Genomic DNA, 26,926 nt, shown 5'->3' with positions numbered 1-26,926 from the left:
CATGACAAGGTGGAGAAGGATCATTGTTTGACAAAATTGAGGCTGTGACAGACAGACCCTTCTCTACTTTTCTCAGAGTTTTACCCCAAGAGGCCTGTCCCAGCTGTTAATGGAGGAGTTCCCTTGGTAACAACTACTCTCCATCTTCCTGGGTCTCCCTGGCTGGTGGACAGCCACTTGTGTACTACAGTGTCTACTCCCTGGGCTTCGGTTCTCAGCCGTGTGTGTTTTTGGGATTGCATTCCCTAGGCAGTGTGTTGAAAATGTGCAAAAACTTATCACAAAGTTGTTAGTTTCCCCCAAATTAATACCCAATACAGAGGTGCTCCAGGAGACACAAAGAGGCAACCAAAGTCTGAGGGAGAGAAGGTCTTTACTGTGTTCAGTTGTCTCTCCAACCAAATAATGTTGTCATAAGTAAGTACGGAAAGTAAATCTACAAGACGAATCAGGGGGAAAAGGTGTTCAAATAAGTGTGGTGGGAAGTGTGCACTGTGAGTTAGTAGGACTGTGAGGGCACTTGTGATCTCAGCAGAGTTCTGTGGAAACAAATGTGGACAGAGGGATGTAGGAGAGGAGCCCTGTAAGAGAGGGAGGCAGCTGTGGAGTAGGGACTGGAGCTGGATACACAGCTGGAATCCAGCAGGTCAGCCTTCCACTCAAAAGTTTACTGTGGAGAGTGAGCAGCTGACACTGTAACACTGGCTGCAGGGCCAGGCTGGGAAGCTGGCAGTGTTCTTCAAAGGCTGCCATGACAGGAAAAGGGAGGCAGGCAGCACTTTTAAGGAGAGTGACTCAGCCTGGCCTATTGACCTTCGGAAACACCTGAGGAATGTTAAAGTCTACAGGAAAGACTCAGACAAGTCAGGTCATCAGAAAAATGGAAATTGTGTAACCCAGGAAAGTATATATTAGTAATTAGGTTCAAAACAAGATTGCAACAACATTGCACTTGGTGGGACACAATGTAATGGCAGGGAATGTTGTGCTTCTTAGAATGTTTGGAGTTGCCAGTTTGCATGGTGACCCTGTTTGCATCCATTCCTGTGGTGGGGAGCACAGTGGGGAGCGAGCAGTTTCTGTAGATACTCAAGTGCCCTCTCTGAGATTGTGATGAGTGCACCTGTGCTGTTCTGTGAGGTCTGCAGAAAGCGCTGTCTGCAGGGACAGTTTACCACAGTGCATTAAAAAGTTAGTGTTGTGCCTGAGAATGTGGCTTCAGTGGCCAGTGCCCAGAACGACACTTGTAATAAAGTTTTAGATTTTAGAATCAAAAAGTGCCTTTGGGTATCCAGGCAAAATGGATGAAGTTAATTCTGTGCAGGAGAATGACTGTATCTTCCGACTTCCACACAAGCACTTTATGCCAGAGGAAAAAGGTATTCCAAGATGTAAAGAAAATGCCAGCCAATGATTTTTATATCCAGCTGAATTGACTTCCAAGTCTAAAGGCTAAAGACAAACTTGTCAACTTGGAAGAAAGCAGACTTTGGTCTCTTTCTGACACATCTGCTAGAAATGGAGTTTGAAACTCAAAACCACAGAGGTAGTTCGACTCAAGCCTATTGGTGAGCACTAGATGTATTTAACTTGATCTCCTGACGATGAATACAACCTATCCAGGAGATACAGTACTATGTGTGTGGTTAGGACAGGAGCCCTGACTAGTCCCTAGCTGGAAGAACACTGAGCTGGTTCAACACATAAAGATACTTGCTGCCAAGTCCTGAGTTCCAGTCCTGTGCTGCACAGAGTAGATCCTGCAAGTTGCCTTCTGACTGTAACATATGCCTCATGGTATGCATTCACATGCACATGGATGGGCGCACACACACACTTGTCCACACAATAACAAACCTAAACTTTTTTTAATAAGAAAGAAAATTGAGCAGTGACCATGGAAAGGTCATATGCAGAATGCCCATTGGCTTTCATACTCAAATGACGGGACAGTTGTTCATTACCCTGAGGCCAGGCCTGTGTGTAAGATGAAAAATGTGTGGTAAAGCTTGTGAGTATGACCATCCTGTTATCGCTTATGCTGTGAGAGGCAGAGTAGTTCAGGAGTATGGATATACACAGAAGGCGGGGAAGTCAAAGCTGTGTACCTCTCAATCTGAATTGACAGTGTCAGTGGGACCCCTTGACCAGCCAAGTAGGCATGGCATCCTGGCTTGCAGACTTCCATCTTCAGCTACTGCTTCCCCCAGTGCAGGCCAGGGTCATGGAGAAATGGCTGCTTCTCAGGCTGGAAATGTACAAGATGGACCCAGAGCTTCTCAGCACCTTAGAGCAAGTCAGCAAGACTGCTACCAACCCCTCCCCTCGCTTCAGTGTGGGGCCTGCACGACGCATCCGTGGGCCAAACCTGTGGCAGTGGGGCAGCAGCCTGGTGGAGGACCCATGCCTCGGACAGTTTTCAAGACCATGACTTGGTCTCTGAAGGAGAGTCGGATGTCAATGTTTGAAAAAAATGAGTAAAAAGGATAGTCTGAGCACTTACCCTGTTTTTGCTGCATCTCATTCCATCAGGAAACTAAAGAATGGAGACAGTCTCACTAATTTGGAAGGGCTGGTTCAGTTAGACACACCTCTGAGGAATTAGACCTGAGCAATGAGCAGCAGTTGCCACTGGTCCCATAGAAGGGCCCAGGCAGGCATTGTCACCACCTCCATCCAACTCTAACTTTTTTCTTAAGGTAGCCTCACTGTGTAGTCGAGGCTGGCCTTGCTTGCAGGCCCTCCCTGCCTCTGCTTTCTGAGAGGATCATAGACACAGGCCTATGTTGCTCCTTGTGGAGCTGGGATAGAAGGCTGGAGAATCATTCACAGCTCTGGGCCCACAGGTGGGCCCACAGACTGCACCACCTGCATGGGCAGCAGCTACCCTCATACCTGCATCTAAATCCATGGAGCCTGTCCAGCCGATTCCTTGTATATTTATTATGTGTCAATGTTTGTCTTGTTCATGAGTGTATACTTGGTACTCTTGTGCCCTGTGCGTGTGGTGATCAAGGATAGCTTGTAGCAATTGGCTGTTGTTCTACCAGTGTAGATTGTAGCGATCAAAACTCAGACTTGGTAACTTTATTGCCAGCCTCTCCTGCTTTCTAATAAGACATTCAGAGCAAGTCAGCGCTTATGTGAATGTATTTCAGATGATGGGAAGCTACTGTTAAAGCCGGGAAGCAGAGAGAGGGCCCCTGTAGATGACAAGGCAGGGTTCTCAACCTGTGGGTGACATCTCCTTTGTGTGTCAGACGACCCTTTCCATAGGAGTCCTACATCAGGTAACCCGTATGTCACACATTTACATCACTGTTCACAGCAGTACAAAGATAACAGTTATGAAGTGACAATGAAAATAGTGTTATGGTGGGGTCACCACTGCATGAGGAACTGTACTGAAGGGTCACAGCCTAAGGAAGGTTGAGAACTGCTGCTCCAGAGAGATGCAGAAAATGGCCACAGAGTTATGAAGTGTGACCGTGGCATGATGTTCCAGAGCCGTGTGCCTTGACCTGAGCTGTGGCTGTGGTGTTTGCTTCCTTTATGTGTTAAAGAGAACTTTTCACAACAGAGGTTAAAGAGCAGGCAGGACAGACAACTCTGGATGGAGAGGATTTTACTGCTTCTCAGAGGCTGCCACACACGTTAGTCCTAACTCCCACTTAAGGACCGAGTGTTTGGGAGACCTCATGTGCTTCGTGCATGGGTTTTCTGCACGTCCACAATGCATCGGATGTTACTGTGGGCACTGGAGATTCAGCCTTGAACAACCCCAAATCTCTGCCTTCACAAGATCATAGGTATCGATAAAAACGGCTAAGCTGTTTATCTTGGCAGGAAGTGGGACGCCCAAGGGGAAATGCTGTGTGACATGTGGTGTGAGGGGTTGCTGGGCACCTTTAGGTAGACTAGAGGGAGGCCTGACTCAGGCTCTCTGAATAGGGAGGCAAGAGAAGGTACAAGAACAGACTGTAAGTGTCTTGGCAAGGAACATTCCACTGAGGAATAGAAGTGCCAGGTGACACATCTGGGCACAGGGCTAGAGCAAGAACAGTTGGATTTGAGACTCAGAGGTAAAGGGGTGCAGTAGAGGGACATTAAATCACCTTTTGACTGGAAGGTGGGCTTTAATGTGAGGAGGTGGCAGTGGTGGAGGACTAGAGCAGAGCCATGCCCTTGTGGATGTGTGCATGACTGGACCCTGGATGGCTGTGACAGAGGGTGAGAAAGGAGACCGTGGAAGCAGAAGCCATGCAAGAGGAGGGGGGTGAGACCGCCCGTAAAGGCTGGGCCAGCTTGCCAAGTTAGTGACAGGTACTCATGAGGGTGTTGGGAGAGGGGCCAGAGGCCTGACCCTCGTGGGCTGATTGCTCACTGTGTCTCAGGAAAGGTGACTGAGAAAGAAAAAGGCTTAGGATGCCCCAGTTATCCAGGCAGGTGAGGAGTAACAGTTGAGGGTGCTGGTTTGAGTTTCGAAAACCTCTCTGGGAAGTAACTTCTGGAAAGGTGATCAGTATGGATGTACTGGAAGGACTCCCTGAAGCCACCGAGCACAGAAGGAGCAGCCTGAGCCCTGAGTGTTTGGAAGCAGGCCCTGGGGACCAGCACAGTGCACTCACCTCCCAGGATGCTGTTCGTACCCTTTTTCCAGACATACGGAGTGTATGAATGTCTGCGTGCTGGTGGATCGTCAGTTGGGTGCAGTTGTGTTTTTCTGAAAAGTGCAGTATGGGGAATGGCAGGGATGCTGGGCAGCTGAGTGCTTAGTGGGTTGTCTGATTGCTTTCTAGGAAAGCTCTGACCTGGAAATACTACGCAAAGAAAATTCTTTACTACCTGCGGCAGCAGAAAATCCTCAATAACCTCAAGGCTTTCCTGCAGCAGCCCGATGACTACGAGTCCTATCTTGAAGGTGGGTCTGTCTGTGCCTGCTGACAGGGGTCTTCGGCAGCTGAGCAGCCTTAAAGAGCCTGTGGTGGCTGTCCCTCTAAATAGAGGGGAAAGAAAGCCATGCTAGTGGGCTTCAAAAGAGGCAGACAATGCTTACACTCACAGCAAGATTCTGGATAGGGCTTCCCTGTCAGCTCAGGTGATCTAGTGTCTAGAGAGTCATCACTGGCTTAGTGACACTGAGGGCTGGACACTCAGTAGGAAAGTGCTTGCTGTAGGTCTGAAGAATTGATCTCAGTCTGGCCAGTGTAGAAAGCCCGACGTGGTGCATCTTTGTAACCTCAGCACTGGAGAGGGGGAGATGGGGCAGAGTTCCCTGGCCAGTGAGCTTGGCAAAAACAAGATGAACTGCTTCCAAGAATGATGCTGAGGTTGACCTCTGACCTCAACACACAAGCAGGCCTGGGCCTGCAGACTGCCAATCATGAGGATTGGCAGCTCCTGGGAGAGGTGTGGTTCAAGTGACAGGGACTGGGTTCTTAGGGGAACAGTAAGAAAATAGAAGTTGGCTTTTTAAACACTTTTAATTCTTAGGTAGGAGCCCTCGTATGCTGTGATTGTGAAATGTGTACTTTATGTACCCTCCCTGCTCCTGGGGGTCACCAGATGGGTGACTTCCCCCTCTGATGTTCTAGGTCATGTCCTACCCATTATGGTTCTCCAGTCTCTTTGCCGGACTCTGAGGAATCCTGGCTCTCCGTGGGCATCACTGCCTGCTGCCCTCCAGTTAGCCAGCCTGCCTGACCTGCTTAGTCTCCTTCACTGTGGAGCCTGCCACGAGTTTTCTGAATGGCTGCTTGGTTCCCAGGCCTTCTGTGGTCTGGACCTCCCCAAACTTCACACCTCTCCACACTGTGCTGCAAAGTTCTGCTCCTGTATCTAGGCTTTTGCCTGACTGGTGTCTAGAGATGGATGCTTGGCTTGACTTCCTCCTGGTGACAGCCCTCTTCCTGCACTCCCCTTAGCCCTTAGCTCAGGGTTTACTTCTGTCACTTTCAGCTGACCCCTGCAGAGCCCACTGGCCTCAGCAGCCCCAGTGACTGTCACAGTGGCTGTCATATCCCATCTATGTTAAGAGTATTCGATTGCATTTCTTTGCTTTTTGTTTTATTTTGTCTTTTTTAGACACAGAGCACAGCCTAGCTGTCAGCTTGTCTTATGAGTGCTAGGTGAGCCCAAGCCTCGTAAGCAGGGTTGTTATGTTCTAGGCCCTAGAGTAAAGACCACCACAGCTCACAGTGCCTAGTGGAGATATGTGCTAACTGTGTGAGGCTCCATTGTTCTCTCAAAGGAGGTGAAAAATCTTGTAGTAAAATGAAAAAAGAAAAGTCGTAGCCATCCTCTAGCCTACGCTTACACGTGCTAGAGCTGGGATTGGGCTGCCTTTTGAGGTGTTTGTTGTTATTTTGTTTGTTTGTTTGTTAAAGGCAGAGTCTCCTATGTAGCCTTGGCTGGCTGTGTTGACCAAACTGGTCATAAAGACAGAGATCCTCCTGCCTCTGCCTCTGCTTCTGTGTGCTAGGATTAAAGGTGTGTGTCATTGTACCAGCCTTCAGCTTAAAGAGGTCAGGATAGTGAGACAGTCTTTGTTTTCTGTAGGTTATATATGAAAGAGAAATAATCGTTAGATATTTTCAAATACTAAATTACAATTTTCACGGTCCACCCAAGTAACTAGGTAGGCAGTAGAGGCAATTGAGTGGCCAGCCACTGAAGAAGCCAGGGCAGGTGACTCCCAGTGGCTGAGCACTCCCACACTCGGCCGTACAAGCCCTGTACCCTAGTCTGGGTCTCCTGGAGCCCTTAACTGCCTTCAGCTTCTTTGAGGGTTGGTAGGAGCAGCAAGAGCCTGAGCTAGCCTCAAGTCTCTTGGGTATAACTAGAAGGTTTTCAAATGAAAATGCACTACAACCAAATGACGGCTTAGGTATAGTGTGAGAGTGGCTGAGGGCCGTGCTCTGTGGGGTTGGAAGGGCTTCTTCTCTTTCCTAAGGAGGCATGGTCTCTAGAGTCTGTGACGCTTCAACCATGAGAGGTGTGATTGGTTGGAATAGTCTGTCATTCCTGCTTTCAGTTTTGTTGTTGAGAGGAATTGCCTGTGGTTGGGTTTTGAACTCAGGAGAGAGGTTGCCTGAGGGTGTTCTTGTGGCATTTGGCTTTCCTTATAATAGGATGTGGGAGCATGTATTTCTGCTCTCTGAATCATGACTTCCAAAAGAAGTGGTTTGTTTTGTTTCCTTAAATGATATATGAAGTGCTTTGTGGTGAAGGCGTTTGATCCTCCCCCTCACTGTGCTGACACAGTGTCTGACATCCATGTCACAGCACAGGGGCTGGGGTCAGGTAGAGAGGAATGAATGCTGACTCTGGACTCCACTACAGGTGCCGTCTACATTGACCAGTACTGCAACCCGCTCTCCGACATCAGCCTCAGAGACATCCAGGCCCAGATCCACAGCATCGTGGAGCTTGTATGCAAAACCCTCCGAGGCATCAACAGTCGCCACCCCAGCCTGACCTTCAGAGCAGGTGTGAACCTAGAGCGGTGGTTACCCGAACCATGTAAAGCACTAACCCACTCTGGCTCCATCTGCAGCCGGCAGCACTTGACCGCCAGGCCTTGTCAGTCACTGCATGTGCCTTGCTTATGTTTGGGTTTGAGTGTTTGGGGTGTGCTTGCTCATGCTTGTGACCTAGAGGACGTCTCTGTGCTGCAGGTGAGTCCTCTATGATAATGGAAATAGAACTCCAGAGCCAAGTGCTGGACGCCATCAACTATGTCCTGTACGACCAGCTCAAGTTCAAAGGGAACCGCATGGACTACTATAATGCCTTGAACCTCTACATGCACCAGGTAGGTGTGGCTGCAGAGAGAGGAGACCTGAAGTTCCCTCCATAGCCTGGAATCTGCAGCATTCTGTGCGTGCTAATCATGTAGGCATTCTTCACTGCCGAAACTTGCAAGTGCTCACACAGGATCCGATAGTGCTGGGGCCTGTGAGTTCTGTGCCCTCACCTACCCATCTGCAGATGTTGGTGCCTAGGATGCTGTGCTCCTGGCTCCTCTGCAGGTAGACAAAGGTGACTGTGTGCACAGGCACACAGCCTTTGGGCTCACCTCTGACGGGCTTTTGATTTCTTGCTGGCCGATGCTGCTGTCTTTTCCACGTTTCGGTGAAGTCCGTTTTTCCTCTACCACAGGACGGTATGTGGGTTAGATCTGCTACAGGATGGCTTTTGTAAGCAAACCCTGCACCAGAAAATGGGCATTTCTATAGCTGGGTTTGCTCAGTCCATGATTAGGAATGCTGAACTGAACAAACCTGCCTCGGTTGGCCCGGAATCCTGTGACCCAGCTAACACACCTTTGATGTCCATTTTCTTGTCTGTCCTGTTCTCTGTAACTTACAGTTTCTGTCGTACCATATACTTTTTTACACGCTTGCTTTGTGGTAGGAGGAGGCTGGCAGGCTGCCTGAAGAATGCCTGGCATGAGTCAGTCCAGGTTCGCAGGCAGTGTGGTCAGTGTGCTCAGAACTGTCTCACTGGGTGAGAGGGCACAGGCAGCTGGAGTCTTGAAGGTGGCCGTCCACTACCTGCCAGCTTCATTGCCTATTTTGAGATAGGCTCTCACTCAGCAGCTCAGGCTGGTCTTGGACTCTGTCCTCCTGCCTCAGACACCCAAGTGCTGGGATTATAAGCATGGACCACAAAAGACCTGGCTTCTGTGACTTTAATGTCACAAGATAGTCTTGTTTCTTAAATATTTTAAAAACTTGAAAATTCTTGTGTGGTGGAATGCATCCCCAGTATGCAGGAGGCTGCAGCCTCCATGCCTAGCCCTGCAAAAACAAAAGGCAAAAGCACGAAGTCGAGGGTATGTGGGACACACACTTGGGAGGCTTAGGGGGCAGAGTGGAGAGTTTGATGTCAGCCTGGGCTTTGTAAGAAGACCCTGTCTCTGGGATAGGGAGACAGTTTTCTATTGGCTGTGAGAAAAAAGCCAGTGGACTAGATTTGGCCCCTGCTCTAAATACAGATCTGGAAGCCAGCATGGGATGCCAGCCCCTGGCCCTCCTGAACCTGCAACTCTCCTCCCTCAGGTATTGACCCGCAGAACTGGGATCCCCATCAGCATGTCTCTGCTCTACCTGACCATCGCCCGGCAGCTGGGGGTCCCCCTGGAACCTGTCAACTTCCCAAGCCACTTCCTGCTGAGGTGGTGCCAAGGCGCAGAAGGGTGAGCTAACTCTGCTGTATTATGGGTGCTGAGGAGCTAGGTTCTACATTAAATTGGGTATGACCAAGCAGGCCCTGCTTCTGGGATCGAGTTATGCAGTGACGGTGTGCTGTAGGTGTGCTGGGCCTTGTGTGGCAGGTGACAAGCACTACTCTAGGTCTTTCTCTATTCACAAAGGCGTGTGAATCTGCAGCTACCGCAGAAGCCAAACGTCTGCTGACTCTCAAGGTCCCATAGTTCGAAGACCAGTCCTATCCAAGGGTTCTTTTCTTTTTCACTCAGCCATAAATCATCTTCCTCCTCCCACACTTGTGCCCCAGCTTGTGAGAGAGGAGGGATGGGGTGGGCAGTTTACGGCCTGGCTGAGTGGTGCTTGTTCTGGGATCAGCCGGTTGCAGGTCAGGTCCTCTTGTTCCCCAGCTTCCTCTAAGGAGTGTCTGTCTTCCCTAGGGAGAAAGCTGGTCTCTGTGTGGGAGAAAACTCACCCCCAGCGTCCTGTCTTAGAGAGTAGGGTGTGCAGCCCCGAGCTTCAGTGCCAGACAGGACTCAAACCTTTTGTGAATGCTGGTGGGAAGAGTGCATGTGTGTCTCTCACACATTCACACACACATACACTTACCCACTTAGACTCTGTAGTCTCTCTCCTGCTCTTCCAGTTTAAGAAGGCTGGTCCATGAGGAGTAAAGCCCCACCCCTGCCCTGTCCACTACTTTTCCTTTGACTTGCTATAGGCTGCCCTTATTTGCCAAATGTGTGGTCCTCACAGTGCACTGGTAGGTTAATTTTTGGAATAAGGATATTTGCTTCCTATTATTTTTTAATAAGAAAATTTTTGCCCATGCTCTCTCCCCTTCTGTGTGTGTGTAAGATGCCCATGTGACCTCCACTAAGGATCCTGCATAGTCTGAGCATTTTTGGTTCATTTCATCTCTAACAAAAGGTCTATGCTACCCAGGCTGTCCTGGGACTCGGAATCCTGTGCTTGAACCCCATGTCCTGGGTACAGGCTGGGCCACCACCAGGCTCAGACACTGCAATGACCTCTTAGTACAGTGAGGCAGCCTGCAGTCAGGAGCAACACTTTACTCCAGCATCCGGGCAGGTGGCAAAAACAGAGAATTAGAAAAGACTAGGGCACCAGGGACTCTGCTGCCATGCACACAGGCCCTATGAACAGTGACATACACCACACACACAGGCCTTCCCAGCAGCTGACTTCTCCCTCCTGTTCATGCTGTGTGCTCTGCACCCACATCCCTGGCCACACAAGACACCCCCCATCCAGATCGTCAGCCTACTTCCACTGTTCTTAGCTTTTGCTCCTTCATACAGAGTGAGAGCCAGTTTATCTGTTCCTTAAAGTCCTATGTGGAAGGCACTGGGAGGCTGAGGCAAGAGTTTGTGGCCATCCTGGGCTACAGTCTAACCTTGTATCGAACTTGAAAACAAAAATTCTGCTTGGATACGGACTGGAGCTAAAAGCCACTCTAGCTAGTTCTGACTGCTTCTGACACTGCAGCCTCCTGTCTGTGACGTGGTCCTGAGAGTCCAGCAGGAAACTGTACATACATACACACGGCCTATTAAGGTTATCCTGAGCTACCAAACCCTTTGTCCGTAGCTGTGGCTGGTACTTGTATATAGGCCTGGCCTTCAGCACCAGCAGGATGTGTCTTCAGTGCGGATGGTTTGGAGCTCTGTGCTCAGAGTCTGGACAGTGCTATTTTGTCTTTCCTAGCTTAGTATGTTGGCTTCGTACTCTGTTAACTACAAATCAGAATTGCTCTTGCCTGGAATGGTTTTTGTTTTTTAACGTGTGTGTGTGTGTCTGTGTGTGTGTCTATGTGTGTACATGTGGACAGAAGTCAGAGGACAGCTTGTGCAGGAGTCAGTTTTTTCTTCTATTATGTGGATCCAACTCAGAGCCTTGGACTTGGCAGCCAGCACCTTTACCACTAAGACACCTTTGCTTCTCCTTTAAGCTTGCTGTGTGGGGTGACACCTTTTATTGGTGTCATCAAAACTATCATCTGCACTTCTTACTTTGTGAAGTATGAGTTTGTTTGGGGTGTTGGATTTTTGGATATCGAGACAGGTCTCATTTTATAGCCCTGGGTGACCTGGAACTTGCAATATAAGTCAAATAGGCCCCAAATCAGTGGTTGCCCACCTCTGCCTTTGCACTGCAATTAAAATCAGTACACTAAGCCCAGCTATTCCTGCTAACTTGTATTTTCACGTAGGCAATAGGTTTTGTTTTTTAAAAATGTGTTATTTATTATCTGTCCATGATTGTTCACTTTTGCTCTCTGTGTAGGAGCAACTATTCGGGTTTTGGCTGCGGGACTTGAGGATTTTGTGTGTGCAGCAGATTGAACTCAGCCTACAGCTGAGGTTCACCCATCCCAGAGTTGATCTTACATGTTCGTCTCTATGTTCTTGGGGCACAGCTAGTCTAGGCATGTTTTTAAAAATGTCCTGGCACTTGGCCACATGTTCATTTTGTCTGTGTGTTTTATATTTGCTGATTTCTTGTAGGAAGTTCTGGCCTCACGGCAGACGTCGTCAATCCATGCTCTTTTAGAACATTTATGTAAGTCTCAGGTCTTTGCCAAAAGTGCGCTATGAACGCGACTCAGGAAAGAAATCCGACTGAGATAGTTAGCAGCCAAAGACAAAATGTTGTGTGATTGCAGTGGGCATGGGACCAGGATTGCTCAAAAGAAGCTGTCCCCACACAGAGCCACCCACCCTTTGTGATGAGCCCTCAAGACCACTTGGCCGTGCCATGAGAATGTATGAGCAGATCCTGGTGATTGCTTTCTAGGATGCCAGCCTGGTGTGTGTGCGCAAAGGAACTGGTGCTCCATAAGTTTCCATGGGTCCTCCTGGGCCCAGGACCCCCAGACAGGTGGCTGCTTGCCACTCTGTTGTTAGCAGCCACCTTGGTTACTCCCTGTGTCTTCCTGGCTCAGGGCTGTGGGGCTTCGAGCAGCTATCAGGCAGTACGCTTCACTGATGTCCCTTGTCTATTGATTAGGATGTGTGTCACGAGTGTGTGAGTCAAGGACAGCTTGCTGTGGTCAGTTCTCTCCTTCCACCATATGGGTCCCAGGGATCGAACGCCTAACATTAGGCTTGACAGCGAGCACTCTTATCCACTGAGCCATCTCTTGCCTTTCTGCTCAATACCAGGGCGCTGTGGTCACTGCAGCCAAGGCTGTGTTAAAAATTGGGATTGAAACTCGCTGATGTCCTGATGGTATTAGTGAAAACATACTCTGGCCTCTGCCTCTGCCTGGAGCGCCTCCTCCAGGGATTTTAATTCTGACTTATTTGCTCTTGTTGGCAGGGCAACCCTGGACATCTTTGACTACATCTACATAGATGCTTTCGGGAAGGGCAAGCAGCTGACAGTGAAAGAGTGTGAGTACCTGATCGGCCAGCACGTGACGGCAGCGCTCTATGGTGTGGTGAATGTGAAGAAGGTGCTGCAGCGGATGGTGGGCAACCTGCTGAGCCTGGGCAAGAGGTAAGGACCCAGTCTCCCACTGCTCCCACACACTGGGGGCCTTCTAGGGTTCTGGGCCCCAACAAGAAGCTTGTTAATGAGTTGGCCTGTGGCAACTGCTTCTGAGACACTGGCTGTGCTGAGCAGCCACCCTCTGATGGTTGCAGTGGACTTGACTCTGCTCAAACCCTGGAGTCACTCTTTGGAAGTCAGGCTGTCTTAGAGGGACTGACAGAGATGGTGTCCTCCTGCTCAGGTGCTCTGACCTCAGACCTTACACCGTCCTGTAAGAGAACAGAGGCTGAGGTTAACTTTGCTCTGTACCTGAAGGAAGTCAGTCCTGGGAAATCACTGTAGACATTGCATAGCCGTCAGCTCCTGATGCCTAACAAACAGGACTAGTTTTTAATAGACTGTTTAGAACGGTTGTTAGTTGGTGACAGAATTGAGCAGACTGCAAGGGGTGGGGTAACCTTCTCCCTGCATGTATGTGCAGTTCGTTTATTACCACCCCCAGCACCAGAAGAGACTCCTGTTAAAAGTACTGACTCCAAATTGGCAGATCTGCCCAGGTTTGCTCTTATTGCTGCAGTCTGCGAGTTTGGACAAGCATCCATCACTCTCACTCCCTTACAGCCTCTGCTGTGCTCCTGAGAGCTGTCTGTGCGGCTGAGGTGATTGCTTAATGAGGGCAGGCCTTAATGTATGGGATCTGTGTTTAGTGTGGGTTCTCCTGAGAGCGACTCCAGGTTCAACAGGGGACTCTGGGAATGAGAAACCTTGGGGTCTGCATCAGTTGCATGTAGACTTCCCCTGGGAAGGCCACAGCCTGAGGCAAGGTTATTTATTGTCCCTAGGGAAGGCATTGACCAGTCCTACCAGCTCCTCAGAGACTCCTTGGACCTGTACCTGGCGATGTACCCGGACCAGGTGCAGCTCCTGCTCCTCCAAGCCAGACTCTACTTCCACCTGGGCATCTGGCCAGAGAAGGTAATTATCTTACTTTGCTGCTGGGCCCTTGCCTTAGAGAGGAGAGCTGGAGCTTGGACCAAGGCTGTTACAAGGTCGTCCTCCTGTTAACAAGAGAGTAAGTTCAGATTTGCTCTGTCTCCCAGCCCTGACCCACTAATTAGATGTTTTTCTATCTTCTAAGAAGCATTGGCTGTACCACCAACAGTGATGGTTGGTTCTGTGCCTCATCTCTGGGCATAAGATACAAAGCCTTTGCTGCTGCTCACCCATTGCCACCCACCGTGCCTCCCTAGAGTCACCTGACTTGGCAAGGAGAGGCGGGACAGGTGCTCAGTGCTGGCTTTGCTGCAGCTGTTGGACATGGGAAGGTCTGGCTAAGTCCAGATGCGGCTTCTTTCTGTCCCACTTGAGGGTTCTGGTTATGCTACTGCCATAACCCCATGACTGGCAGCTAGTGCTGTGGAGAGGTCACCCATGGAACAGAACTGGCTTTGGGCACACTGAGTGCAGTCTTATGTGAGTGTGCGGGAGTCGTGACCCATTCCCCTCCTGTCCTTGGTCTGGGACGAGGCTGCCAGTCATTTTGCTTGTTTAGAACAGCCTGCGGAGGGCATTTGATTCTGAGCCTTGGCTGGGACATTTGAAATGTGCAAAGTCTTTGTATAGAAAGTAAGCGCTCTGGGAGCCGCAGAGATGGCCCAGCTGCTTCTCATTTGTAGAAGATTTAGGGTTCAGTTACAGTATGCATGTGACAGCTCTCAACTAGTAACTCCAGCTCGAGGGGATTCAATGTTCCCCACCCGCCCACACACACACATCCATATAATTAAAACTAAAATATTTTAAAATGTATTTTAAAAAAGAAAATGCTCTCCTAAGTGATTCTATACCACATCATCAGCTGCTTTAAGGATGTGTAATGCCACACAACATGGCAGTCCTGTGTCCTTGGCCAAACAGACACATTCTCTGGAAGTGTGTGCCCTGGGAGCTGCCACCTCTTCAGCAGCCCAGGGTTTAGTCTTTTGAATTTGTTCAGCCAGTGTGTTTGTTGAGAGATTTCAGATCATTGGAGAAGGAGAGAGCAAAAGTCCCTTCGCTGCGTTGTCCCAGTCAGAGTCTACAACTGAAGTACACCATCCTGCTGCAGGGTCTCCTGGGTGTCCCCTGGCAGTGTCCTGTCACCTTCCCATTGTCACTCAAACCAGTATAAGTTTTCGTCTGGTGTGTGTTGCCTGTCAGGTGGACACAGGCCTTTTGTTTTGAACTAGGACCCCTCCTCTAAGTTCTCAGTGGCCAGCTTAGGGAATCACCACCCCAAGAGCATGAGAGAACTGCTTAGGGGTGCACACTACATTCGGCTGCTCTTCAGAGGGAGGGCCATCCCAGAGAGCAGAGGGGACAGGGGTGGCACCTTAGGCAGCTTGCAGGAGGCCCCCCTTCAGAGAGGGGCGTGCACATGCATGGGAAGGTGATAACAGCCTGTAGGGGGTTGGCCTTGTTTGTTTAAAAGGCTCTGTTTCTGAGCAGGAAACCTACAGGTGCCTCCCTTTCTGCTTTCTGTTTCTTGAAGTTGAGGAGTCATGGAAAGATCAATCTTCTTGGTCACTGTGGCTGTGGTGGCCATGTTTGTAAGAGTTTCTGCCTTTGATAAAAACCTCCCTGTGTCCTCTCAACTGCCCTGTGGCACTGTATCATTGCCAGTTTCCAAGTGCTGAAAGACAAGAAGTTAGCTCTGCTCTGAGCCCACCCCAGGTATCACCCTGAGGGTCACTGTGACTAAGGAGAAACTAACTATACTTAGTGCTGCCAGAGCCATGGGGGACTGTGACCCTTATGCTTTCTCTGCAGTGTGGGAAGCCCCACCCCCACCCCCCAGCCTGGAATAAAAGACTGAGCAGAGTCCTTATCGTCCCCATTGGGCTTGCCTGTGGCCACCGCCCTATCTGTACTCCCTGCCAGCTGGCCTCACACTTTGTCCACTGCGTACTGACTGCCCACCTCCCACCTTTGCTCCTGTATACTCCCCAGAGCAAGAGCTCTTACTCCCAGCCCTCCCCAAGGCCCTGTTCTGGCCAGCAGCCCTTCTGTTGCTGTTGTAAGGCTGGGCGGTGGCCTTGCCCTTTCCCCTGCTTATCTGCTGCCCCACCTGCCTCCTGGTCACCATTCCCAGGCTCCTTCTGACCTCTTGTCTTGGGTGTGGGGGCTCTTTAGGCTTGCCTCACCTGCTGCACAGTTCTAGGGCTTCTTCAGTGCCTCCATTACACTTGAGCAGGGAAGGGAAAGACATGACCCACTGACCTCTGCTCGGCCTTCTTGTCATGTACACAGCAGTCAGGATCTCAGTAGGATAGAGGGGTCTCTAAGTGGCTCCTACTGCCATTGGATGCTTTTCTCCCTGGTCTCTGTGGTCCTGCCCCACCTGCCTGACCTTCTGTGTCCTACATCTGCCCCTGGTGTCCCACTGCATGCAACATCCCCTGTGCTGACCTCAAAGCTCCACTGCTGCTCCAGCCTCCTTCCACACTGGTCCACATTCTAGGACCAGGGATATACTGAGCTCCCCACTAGTCATTCTCCGTCTCATAGCACTGGTCTTGGCTTGTGGCAGCTGCCAGAGAGGTTCCTATGGGGGAGTGGTTGGATGCTGTAGTTCCCTTGGATGTAAATGAAGGAGACTTCCAGCACTTACAGATTTTCCAACATGGGGCCAACCAACATCCTACTTTAGAAGTGGATGTTAAGGTATAGGCTGCTTGGGCTGGGAGAGAGGCTACGGCAGGGTGTGTGGAACTGGCCTAGGACCACCCATGGCAAGCAGCATTCTGTGACCTTTGTCCAGAGCTCCTGTCAGGCCCAACTGCAGCCCCAGCAGGAAATCCAACAGACAAATAAGCAAGAGCGCAGAGTGAGACTTAGTGGTCTGGCAGGACTCATGCACACAGGTTAGTGGACTGGCAGGCTTGGGGGCTGCCTTCTGCAGGGGCCAGCTACAGCCACCTGTGCTGCCGTGTGGCCAGAGGAGTGGACGTGGATGTCCCTGGGCAAGAGGGCCTCCTCCTGCCAGCTCTCCCCAGAGTGTGGGCTTTTTGTTTTGTTTTTATTTGGATGGGACATGGTTTGTTATTTTTGTTTTTGAAGTGGGGTTATAGTATATAGCCCACACTGGCTCTTGGGATCCTACTTCCCAGTGCTGGGATTAAAGATGTAAGTCATTACATCTGGTCAAGGCTTGCAGTATTTGTTGGGGTCATGATGTCAGCACTGTCTTTGTGAACACATCAGGTCCAAGTCACATTTCCTTCCCCTCATCCTCAACTTCACACATCCATGCAAGAAACCAGTGTCTCCTGTCTGAATGTGGGCCACCTCTGCACCCTGAAAAGTCTATGTCTGGCTGTGTTGCTGGTCTGTTGGGTGGCTTTCGGGAAAGAAGGGGACCATGTACACAGTGGCAGAGGGGGCTCGCTGGCAAGCACACACAGGACAGCCATTGTTTCCAGCAGAATCCACAGAGGCCCTCTGTCAGATGGGATGCTCTCAGCTACAAAGGACAAATGCCATGAGCATCCCTACCTTAGGCCCACTCCTGTAGGTGGGGTGTGGCTGGGGACTGGCTCCTGATAGAGTTTTGTTGAAGCTGGCTTTGAACACTTTTGATGTCCTGGCATTCAAGTAATTAAGATGCTTCTATTGAATTTTCCGACCACAATGGTGGTTGAAACCATGGGCTGAGGTCATACCCAGGGCCACATCTTTGTTAATCCTCTGACCTCAGGCCAGCATTTAAACTTTCTAAGCCAAATCAGCCATGGCTGTGCCATACCATGCCCGGTAAAGACCTCTAATTCATCCCCAGGAGCCTACTGTATTGCTCTGGAAAGAAAGGTTGGCTTCAGAAAACCTGCTGAGATTTTGCGGGTTGTTGTCAGTGAGTCAGGGAGGAACTGAACAGTGACGTCGCTGGAGCAGGTGCAACTCGGGGCTCAGTGGTCTGGAAGGACAGGCTTGTCAGACACGTGTGTGCTCTAGTGTGTCAGTGTGCCAGCACACACTCTGATTCCTGACTCTTGAGTGGCGCTGATGTGCACAGCAGATGGAAGGTGTAGGGTCAGCCCTACTGCCGGCCTCAGCTCTGCACGGGTGACTTCTGGAAGCTTGCTCAACCCGGCCCCTCCCTCCTGTGACATCAGCATAGGAGAGGCCATCCACCTCCAGGACAGTGTTACCAGACAGTTTTGTCTGTTTGCCTTGGCTAAGGGATCTCGAAATTTTCTCTCTCAGAGCAAGAGTGACAGGATAGAATGGTTTCTGAACTTAAAGAAAGAAAGAAGTTGGCCTTCCTCGGCTCTGTGCTAACCAAGAATGTTTGGCCCAATTAGAATCCTGGTCCGCAAGTGGCGTGCTGTTGCCCGTCTTTGTCAGGCTACGTGGGTAGGTGTCGATCCCACGCTTCGGAAAAGAAAAGGCCTGGCGAAAATATTATCTCCTAGTCTTTCTGTCTTGTCTTGAAGGTGCTTGACATCCTGCAGCACATCCAGACCCTTGACCCTGGGCAGCATGGGGCGGTGGGTTACCTCGTACAGCACACACTGGAGCACATCGAGCGCAAGAAGGAGGAGGTGGGCGTGGAGGTGAAGCTGCGCTCCGAGGAGAAGCACAGGGATGTCTGCTACTCCATCGGGCTGGTCATGAAGCACAAGAGGTGAGAGCCTGCTCGAGGCCTCCGTGGCTGCCACAGGCTGCAGGCGGCACCAGGGCCACGCCACAGAGGGAACATGATCCTAGAGCCACACCCTGATAACTCGGGTCTTTCACACAGCACCCACCACAGGCAACACAGCAGGCTGGACCCAACCTGCACCCTGCTTCTGACTGACGTGCCATGTCTCTCTGGGACTCTGACTGCACTATGGTAGAGGTTGCTGGGCTCAGGCCTCTCCTGCTTCTCCCTTCTTCCCCTGCCATCTCCAGTTGGGGTTGGCAGAGCTGTCCTGACCTGTATTGTGTTGATCATTGCACAGTTTAACTCGAGTGCTGGTGTGGGTTCCTGTCCCACAAGCAGCGAAGGAGCTGTGACTTACTGTCCCCACAGCATGCCCGGGAATGCACGTGCAGCGGTACTTGTCTGCTTCACCACAGGCTTCCTTGGTGTGTGGCTGCTCCCCACCCTCCACTGTCTGAGGATAAGCTGTCGGTGATTTCCCTGTTAGGAACCATGGTTTCTATCCATTGTGAACACTTTCTTTTTCTCTTATGGAAATTTCCAAACATATATAAGTGGACGGGAGGGGGGGACACAAAGCAGCTGAAGCTTCTAGTACCCCGGAGCACCACACCCTCCCTCACCACCGCCACCCCTCCTGTTCTTCCTTCTCTTTCTCCTCTTTCCCCTCTTTCTTCTCTGGACCAAAGATACTGATGTTGCACACATTCACCCTGGCCAGTCTTTCTGAAGGAGAGGGAGGGCGCCACTGCTCACTTGCATGTACCTGCATCCGACCACATTCAGAAAGCAATTGCCTGGCTTCCCCACAGCTGGGTGGGTCATAGAGATTTTTTTGCATGGTAGTTTGCAGAGTCCTTTGTTCACTTGGCTTTACTGTCGTCTGATTCCTTCCGTCTCAGATCAAGTCACACGATATTTAGTTAGATGCTGTGTCTCTGGGAGTCTGCTTCACTCTGAGATGACTGGGAACATGATCAGGCCACCATGCTGTTGCCTTTGACGCCAACATTTCTCTGCGTGTCTCTCACTCTGCTCAAAAGTATCTTAAGCCACCATGATAGTACACATCTTTAATTCAGCAGTCAAGGGTCAGGCAGGCTGAGCTCTGAGAGTTTGAGGCTAGTCTGATCTACATAGTTCTAGGATAGCCAGAGCTACTTAGTGAGGACCATCTATAAAAACCAAATAACAACAGGTTATTTTTTTCCAGTGTAGTGCTTTGTTGACAGGGAGAGGGTTTGTAAGAGGGACAGGGATGACTCGACATAAGGTAAAAGCAAGTAATAGACAGAGGGCATGAGAGCCCCACCAGGCTCTTAAGCCGCTCTGAGGCTCCCTGGGGACTCACTTGCCATCTTCCCCTGCTCCACAGGTATGGCTACAACTGTGTGATCTACGGCTGGGACCCCACATGCATGATGGGGCACGAGTGGATCCGAAACATGAACGTGCACAGTCTGCCTCACGGCCACCATCAGCCCTTCTACAATGTGCTGGTGGAAGATGGTTCCTGCAGATACGCAGCCCAAGGTAAGACACTAGCTGGACCTGCACCAGCCCCTGGTTCCATTCTGTGGGCAGAGCTTGCCTGTGTGCTCAGAGGTGGCAGCTGTCCACGATAGTCACACACAGAGGCACACAAACAAGTTCTTATTCTAGAGCTGCTCCTGACCCTCAGTTTACTGTCCACACCAGCCAGACTCCTGACTTCCCTGTATCTGAGACCTGGCTTCTAGCAATACTGGCCTAAAGTCGCCCTCGTGTGGCCACAAGTGGAAACTGCAGTCCCCAGCACAGCCCCTGTGTGTCCTGGAAGTCCTGAGCAGGGGATAGGTGGAGCTGAAGAGTCAGAGCAATTGTCCATGTTCCTTCTGACCAGGAAGAAGCACAAGATTGTATCAGTAAGAGGGAACGTGAACACTGGTGTGATGGGCAGGTGTACTCTCCTGGGTACCAAGTGTTCTCACATGTATGTGCAAAGCCTGGAGTCTGTGAAGGCCATCTCCACTTCACCCTGCCCATGTGGATGTGAAGCAGGAGCTTGGTGATGGGCTCTGGCCTTAAGCGTCAGCCTTGCTCTACCCACACTAGAGCTAAAAATACCGAGGGTGGGCTCAGTTGTCATGGCTTCAGAAGGCAGGAATGGTTCCATATGTGTGCTCATGACCCATCTAAGGCCAGGAGGACCCCCGCCGTCACCTCACCTCCATGGGTTTCTGGGTGAGGTGACATTGCCGCCATGCCCCTGGATGCTTTTTGAGCTTTTGAAGCTAAGTCAGGGAAAATCAAACTCTCCACTTCTGAAGGTCAGAGTGATTAAAATGCTCCGGGGCTTTGTTAGTGGTGGGTGAGGGGGGCTTTCTGTCCTCAGCCGCAGCTTATGGTCGTGACAGCACCAGGTACAGCAGTTGTCCACCCTTACACAGTAGATGTGAGCATCTTTAAATATGGTATGGAAGTTTCTAGAAACCACTTAGTCTTGGTTCATTTGCTTGATGTACTTCATATAGGAGGGCTCAACTTTAGATGTTCTGAACAGCTGGAGCCAGGAATTCGCAGGAAGTGTGTGGCCCATTGACATGGAAGTGGCTGCAATTATGTCGGCTTCTGCTGGTTTCCAGCAGCCTTCTGTCAGCCCCAGGAAAATGATGTCTCTTGAGGGCGGCTGCTGATGGCTGTGGGGTGCAAGGGTGGCAGGGGACTCTTCCCATAGCCACACATGCTTGCTCACCATCCTGGGCCAGCCTGTCTCTGGGACCCTGTGAACTGTTGGTGTATGTACTGGACTTCCAGCCTGGGCTCTCTCCCCATTGTCTTAAGTGTCCTCACATTCCACTGCCTGCTCCTGCACACACACTTCACGTGGTGCCCTGTCTGCAGCCAGCGGGCTCCTTGTCTGGGTGTGTGGTCGGTGAATAGAGGTGGACGTTTGCCAGCGTCTGAAGGGGCATTACAGGACCCTGTCTCATGGTACGCTAGAGCTGCCGCAGCACCAACCACACAGCTAACAGCTCATGTCTGTCACCCTCCTCATTGCCCAATTGTCACAGGACAGCCCTACACAGTGTGACAGGCCCCTCACTGTAGTTCCCACTGTGGTTCACTCCCTCTGCAGAGCCTAGCACTGGACCATGGCTTCTCACAGTCCATCCCACATTCTGTACCAGGACTTGGATTTTTTTTTATTTTTTAGCGTCCAGGCATTGGTTGCCCTGACTGTCTGACCTTCTAGCCTGGCTGTCTCCTTACCTTTGCTTTCTCTGTGACCTGGCAATGAAGTCTGAGGCCTGACTTACATGGGCATCACTGCCCCACAGGCCACCCCACCCAGAGGAACTGGGGATCATGACCCACACCAGCTGATGTTGAGTTCAGCCCTAGGTAACTCTGTTCTGTAATTAGCAGGAAGTTCATGGGGTCACACTGTGTCCTGAGAATGTCACTTACCAGAAACCTGTGGCACTGGTTTGCCCTAACACTTGGTCCATGCTGACACGGGACTACCGTGCTTAGGGAGTGTCAGCCTCACCTACCCAGTGACAGGAGATGCTTCTCCCTATGCCTGTCTCCCTAGCCCTGCTCCCTCCCTGCGTCCTGATCCTTACTCCAGTGTGCTGTGGTGTCTGGGGACAGCTTGATGCTCACAGCCATGGCCATAGGCTGAAGGACTTGACAAGCTAGAGTTTTAATGTTTCTAGAAAACACAACTGTTGTCATTTGTGTATGTGTGTTTGCGTATGGGGTATGCGGGTCCCAAGCATGTGCAGGAAGCTGAGACAACAGTAAGGAGCTGGTTCTCCTCTCCCTTCGTGTGATTCTCCAGTTTGCACAGCACATGCTTTTGCCCACTGAGCCAGCTCGAAGTTCTGAGCAGCTACGTTTTTAAAACCACCTTATTTTGCTTTTAATTATGTGTATATGTATGCTCAAGGACCCACTTAAAGTAATTTTAGAACAGGGTCGTGCCTGTGCCCCAGCCTGGGAACACTCCTGGGGATTCTGTGTGGTCAGCTCCTCTCTGAGTAGGACTTTCACAGCAATGGGGCCTTGTGGTCCCCTGTCCTCTGAGGCCATGAGGAAGGGTTTTGGTCTTTTTCATGTGGCACCTGGAAGATTTTTTCCTCCATTTATGTGTTCTGACCCTTTTTCCAGTGGCAAAGACAAGATAAGGAAGGAATCAGCCGGGCTCTCCTAGGGACCAAGCAGGGTGTGGGTAAAGCTGCGGCCACCAGCTCACCCAGGAGGTGTAGCCCCAAGGAAAGGACTCAGTTGGAGAGCAGTTGCTGTGTGGCAGGGCCTCTTCTCAATGGACAGTGGCAGGTTTGAGACTTCTGACACCTGGGTGATGGCGGGATGTGTGGGTGAGGATCGGCTACCCTGTGCCCAGCTATTTGCCAAGCCAGATGAGGGGTGCAAAGAAAACCCCAAAGAGGCCACTGGCAATCTTGGAGCAAACATCTCTCAGAATAGGAAGTTATGTCTTCTGAGCAGAGCCACAGGGAAGGGGACCTGTGCTATACCATTGCTCCCTCCCCCTAACTGCCACCTCTGCCTTTTCCTCTTGGGTAATACATATAATATCAGGACGTCCCTGCCAGTAACTTTCACTGTTTCTAAAGCACCCCTGGAGGGGGCAGCAGGAGGGCTTCAGCCGAGAGCCACTGTGAAAGGCGAAATGCTAACAGCAGTGTCTGCTGCCTCTTTGCCAACAGAAAACCTGGAATACAATGTGGAGCCTCAGGAAATCTCGCACCCAGATGTGGGGCGGTACTTCTCGGAGTTCACGGGCACACACTACATCCCAAACGCAGAGCTGGAGATCCGGTACCCTGAGGACCTGGAGTTTGTGTACGAGACAGTGCAGAACATTTACAGTGCAAAGGAGGACACAGCAGAGTAAACTCGGGATGTCACATCTGTGCTGCTGCTGCTGCCGCTGCCGCCTTCTAGGGGAACAGAATTCCTGAAGGACGCGTGCTGCCCCCTGGAGTCAGCACAGGACAGCCACTTCAGCAGCCCTGGCTGCTCCCCAGTTTAGACGGTGTGTGCTCCCAGCCACAGACAGCATTGCTCTCCGCTACACTAGTGAATCAGTTGAAAGGCACCGTGTCCAGTGGCATGGCTCGTCTGCTTGTCCCGTGGTGACAGTGTGTGACATTCCGTCTTCATGAAGTCTCACCGTCCACACTCTGTTCTCTCACCCCCTTCCCATCTACCTTGTGTCAGCATCTCCCACTGGACAGTCGGGGGCCATGTTTCCTCGTCTCTGGAACACGGGCCGCTGAGTCAGGACCGCCGCCCTCTGCCTTGCGTTAGGTTGTACTCAGAGGACGGCATGGAGGTGAGGGTCAGAATGATCACAGTTCACTCCTTTGCTAATACAGAATCACAGATTTCAAGTGTTCCTTTTTTTTTTAATTTAAATTGGGAGAAGGACAGTGTCTCCCTTGTCCCCCCGGGTCTGTGCACATTATTGCCTGTCGTGAGCTTCTGTCTCGTTCCATGGGTTCTCTGAGCAAATGCACAGCAATGGCCTTTCTGAGGGAGGGGAGTTCTCCCCGTTCACAAGCTGCTCCTCTGAGATGACTGTCCCCGTTTAACTCTAGGAACCCTACTTCGGCATCATGATGGATCTTAGGTCAGCCGTGGCTCTGCTTCAGTAGTGAGGCCTGCAGATCAAATGAAATTTGCTCTTAAAACTTGTACCTCCTGACCCCCAAACCATGAGAGCGGTCTGCTCTTCTGATCAGGAAAATGAACTGAAGAGGCCTAACTGGGGGAGAAAGGCTTTGTGTCCCCATCACTCCTTTGAGTCACATCCAGACCCTCCATTTTGAGAGTATTGGGCTTATGGGAAGAGGAGTGCATGCTTTGGGCTTCAAGCTGCTGAGTCTAAAGGCTCCAGGACACTAACCCCTGGATGAGGTCTAGCCTCAGGTCACCCCTGGCTTCTGCCCAATGTTGTCTATGAGTGTGAAAGGACCAAGCCGTTACCAGATCCTAGTGAGTGCCACCTGGTCCTCAGACGCGCAGTCCCATAAGTGATTACCCTTTGGGCCAATGGCACTTCTGTCCTGCGTTTAAAACGCTGTTGCTCTAGTGAGTGGAGCTTCAGGGGTCTGCCTGCCGGCCTGCCTGCCTTCCGCATGAGTATCCTCACACCACTCCAAATGACCACTCCCTCCATTGCCCTTCACCAGCCCCAGGATGACTGAGGGAGATGTTAATTAGGCAGGCTCTAGAAGGACTGGAAGCTTGAGGCTCTTGCCTCCCAAAAGGTTCCTGTCCATTCTGTGCCTCACCAGTCAGAACCAGTCAGAGGCAGATTTGAGCTTGCCTTTGAAATTTTAGCTACTCAGAGCATCTGTCTGAGGTTGGGGGATTTTACACCTCATTTAAAGGTGAGAACCAGCCCACAAGGACTCAAACTCTTGCATCCCAGTACTAAGCAGCTGCAGAGCATGCTGGAAGTTTCCATTGCTGGGTTTATGCTTTGATTTCCTTTTTTCTGTAGAGAAACGTCAAAGCTGAGAAAGATGGCTTCCCTCCCTGACTTGATTGTAAATATGTACCTAGACTGTTTTTAAATGTGTTTCTTCACGAAGGCTTCGTTTGGCTGAGGGAGCCTATATCACCCGTGTAAGTTGGTATTTGGGCACTTTATATTTTTCTAAAACTGTGTTTTGGATCCTGTACTCTAATAAATCATAAGTTTCTTTTTAAAAATTTTTCCAAAAGTTTTCTCCATTTTCAAAAACCCTGTTACAAAAAGTAGAACTTTCACAATGTTAAAATACTAAATATTTGGTTATAGCAACTTCTCTTCTAATGAATGCCAAGGGTCTTATTTTTTTTTTGTACAACAATTAATAAACGAACTTACCGATAGAAACCATGCCAGTGACCTGCCCGCTTTCATTCAGTAGCAAGAGAGGAGAAAGCAGGGTCTCTCTCCTGAATAAGGCGAAAGAAAAAAGCTGCTGACTTTAGTTTTCTTTTGACAAGTGTCTCACTGAGTGCACTTTCTGGGCCCTGGGAACAGCTGGAAGTGTCCAGCTGTCAGATGAGGACGTCTTTTGTCTGCCAAACGAGAACTGCAGTTAGAGGAGGGACAACCAGGACAACCTCTGCTGTCCCTGGTGGCATGCTAGCTGCGCTCTGCTCAGGGTGTCCTGCTGTGAACGCAGGCTCCTCAGAGTGAGCCCTCTGCACACCTGCAGCATGCTACCCGGAGAGGCCAGACAGCTGGACATGTCTTCCTCAGTCGGGCCTTGAGCTTAACCCAGCACACTCACACACACACTCATACTCACACACTCGTGGGTAGCACCCCTGGTCCAGTGTCTACAGTCATACTCAGATGTGAGATGTCCAAAACTAGCCCATCCCTGTCTCCCAAGTTAGCAAGGGCCTCATTTGGGACCTCAGCACCATTGCAGTGTCACACTAACGGCTTTCATTCACACTGGGAAGTGTCTCCATCTTTCTCGCCGTATTAACTGGAGCCAGGCCAGCAGCATGTCCCCCTCTATAAATACAGCTATTTGTTTGCTTTAGTCCTGACAAGAAGTGGGGGTGGGGGGGTTGGCTGACCAAGACTTCATTTAAAAGAATCTGTGGATGTCATCCAGATGTAGCCTGTGCTATCTGTTTATCTGGCTTTGTTTGCATGGAAGCAAGGAATATGTACAGAGGCAAAATCAAGAGTCGGGCCACTAGGCTCTTTATTGGAGGATGCTGATGGTTGTCATGGGTGTGCTGCCTTGTGGAAGGTACTGGCCTGAACAGCCTCCTGCCCAAGTGGCCAGCAGAGCCAGATCACCAAATGCCTGGCCAGCATTGGGTGACATCACTTGCTTGCCTTAGGTTTAAAAGGCATGATGGCTCTACTCCATAGCTGTGCTATGGACCCAACTACCTCACTGACCCCCGTCCTGCTCTGAGCATCCCAAGGCCTAAGGGGGTTCTAGAACGTTCCCTTCTGTGGGTATAAATTCTGTGCAGTTAGAGCATCTGTGTGCGGCAGCCTTGTATGGACAATTAGATTGGCTAACAGTGCTTCTGTAGTAAACAGACCCAAAAAACGCTGTGCCCCGAGCACCACAGAACTTTTGTGCCCGTGTTCTGGAATTGCTAGGGAGGGGGGGTGGCTGGTATCTGGAGACCCAGGCTTAGGGAGGAACTGCCAAGGGTCCCCTGAGGGCTTCTCCCCATCCAGTCTGATGAGTAAGGGTGGATGGAGATCCAGTCTGATGAGTAAGGGTGGATGGAGCGACATGTCTAGAGGTTCCCATGAATGTCAGGACTGGCCTCCTGCAGCATGTGAGGGCATGTAGTAGGTGCCACAGGTCACCCTTTCGTGTCCACAGCAGGGCAGCTAGCACTAAAGATGGCCAGCTTGGGGGCCATGGCAGTACTCCGTCCTTTGTGTCATGTCAACCTGTCTGCCAGCAAAGGGGCCCCACCACCACTCCATGCTGTCACTTTGAGTGACACTGAGATCTCTAATTGTGCA

General features: G+C 50.7%; 1 protein-coding gene across 2 annotated transcripts in view; it reads left to right on the top strand.

Annotated features, from left to right (window-relative positions):
• The window catches only part of FBXO21 (F-box protein 21), a 30,083-nt gene extending 4,813 nt beyond the window's left edge, over positions 1 to 25,270 (top strand). Inside the window, exons 4-12 of one of the 2 annotated variants that reach the window (XM_080940471.1) lie at positions 4,800 to 4,921; positions 7,342 to 7,488; positions 7,677 to 7,813; positions 9,063 to 9,199; positions 12,552 to 12,731; positions 13,568 to 13,700; positions 18,197 to 18,387; positions 19,784 to 19,941; positions 23,124 to 25,270. In XM_080940471.1, coding sequence (XP_080796597.1) covers positions 4,800 to 4,921; positions 7,342 to 7,488; positions 7,677 to 7,813; positions 9,063 to 9,199; positions 12,552 to 12,731; positions 13,568 to 13,700; positions 18,197 to 18,387; positions 19,784 to 19,941; positions 23,124 to 23,311 — 1,393 coding nt within the window. In that variant the 3' untranslated portion in view covers positions 23,312 to 25,270. Of the gene's footprint in view, positions 1 to 4,799; positions 4,922 to 7,341; positions 7,489 to 7,676; positions 7,814 to 9,062; positions 9,200 to 12,551; positions 12,732 to 13,567; positions 13,701 to 18,175; positions 18,388 to 19,783; positions 19,942 to 23,123 lie in introns of both variants that reach the window. The other variant, XM_080940470.1, reaches the window with a different exon arrangement.
• The last annotated feature ends 1,656 nt before the right edge of the window (positions 25,271 to 26,926 follow it).

The sequence above is a fragment of the Micromys minutus genome (genome assembly GCF_963924665.1).
Source record: "Micromys minutus genome assembly, chromosome: 29".
Lineage (NCBI taxonomy): Eukaryota > Metazoa > Chordata > Mammalia > Rodentia > Muridae > Micromys > Micromys minutus.
Note: the sequence above shows the minus strand (reverse complement) of the source record. Positions and strands in the feature narration are given on the sequence as shown.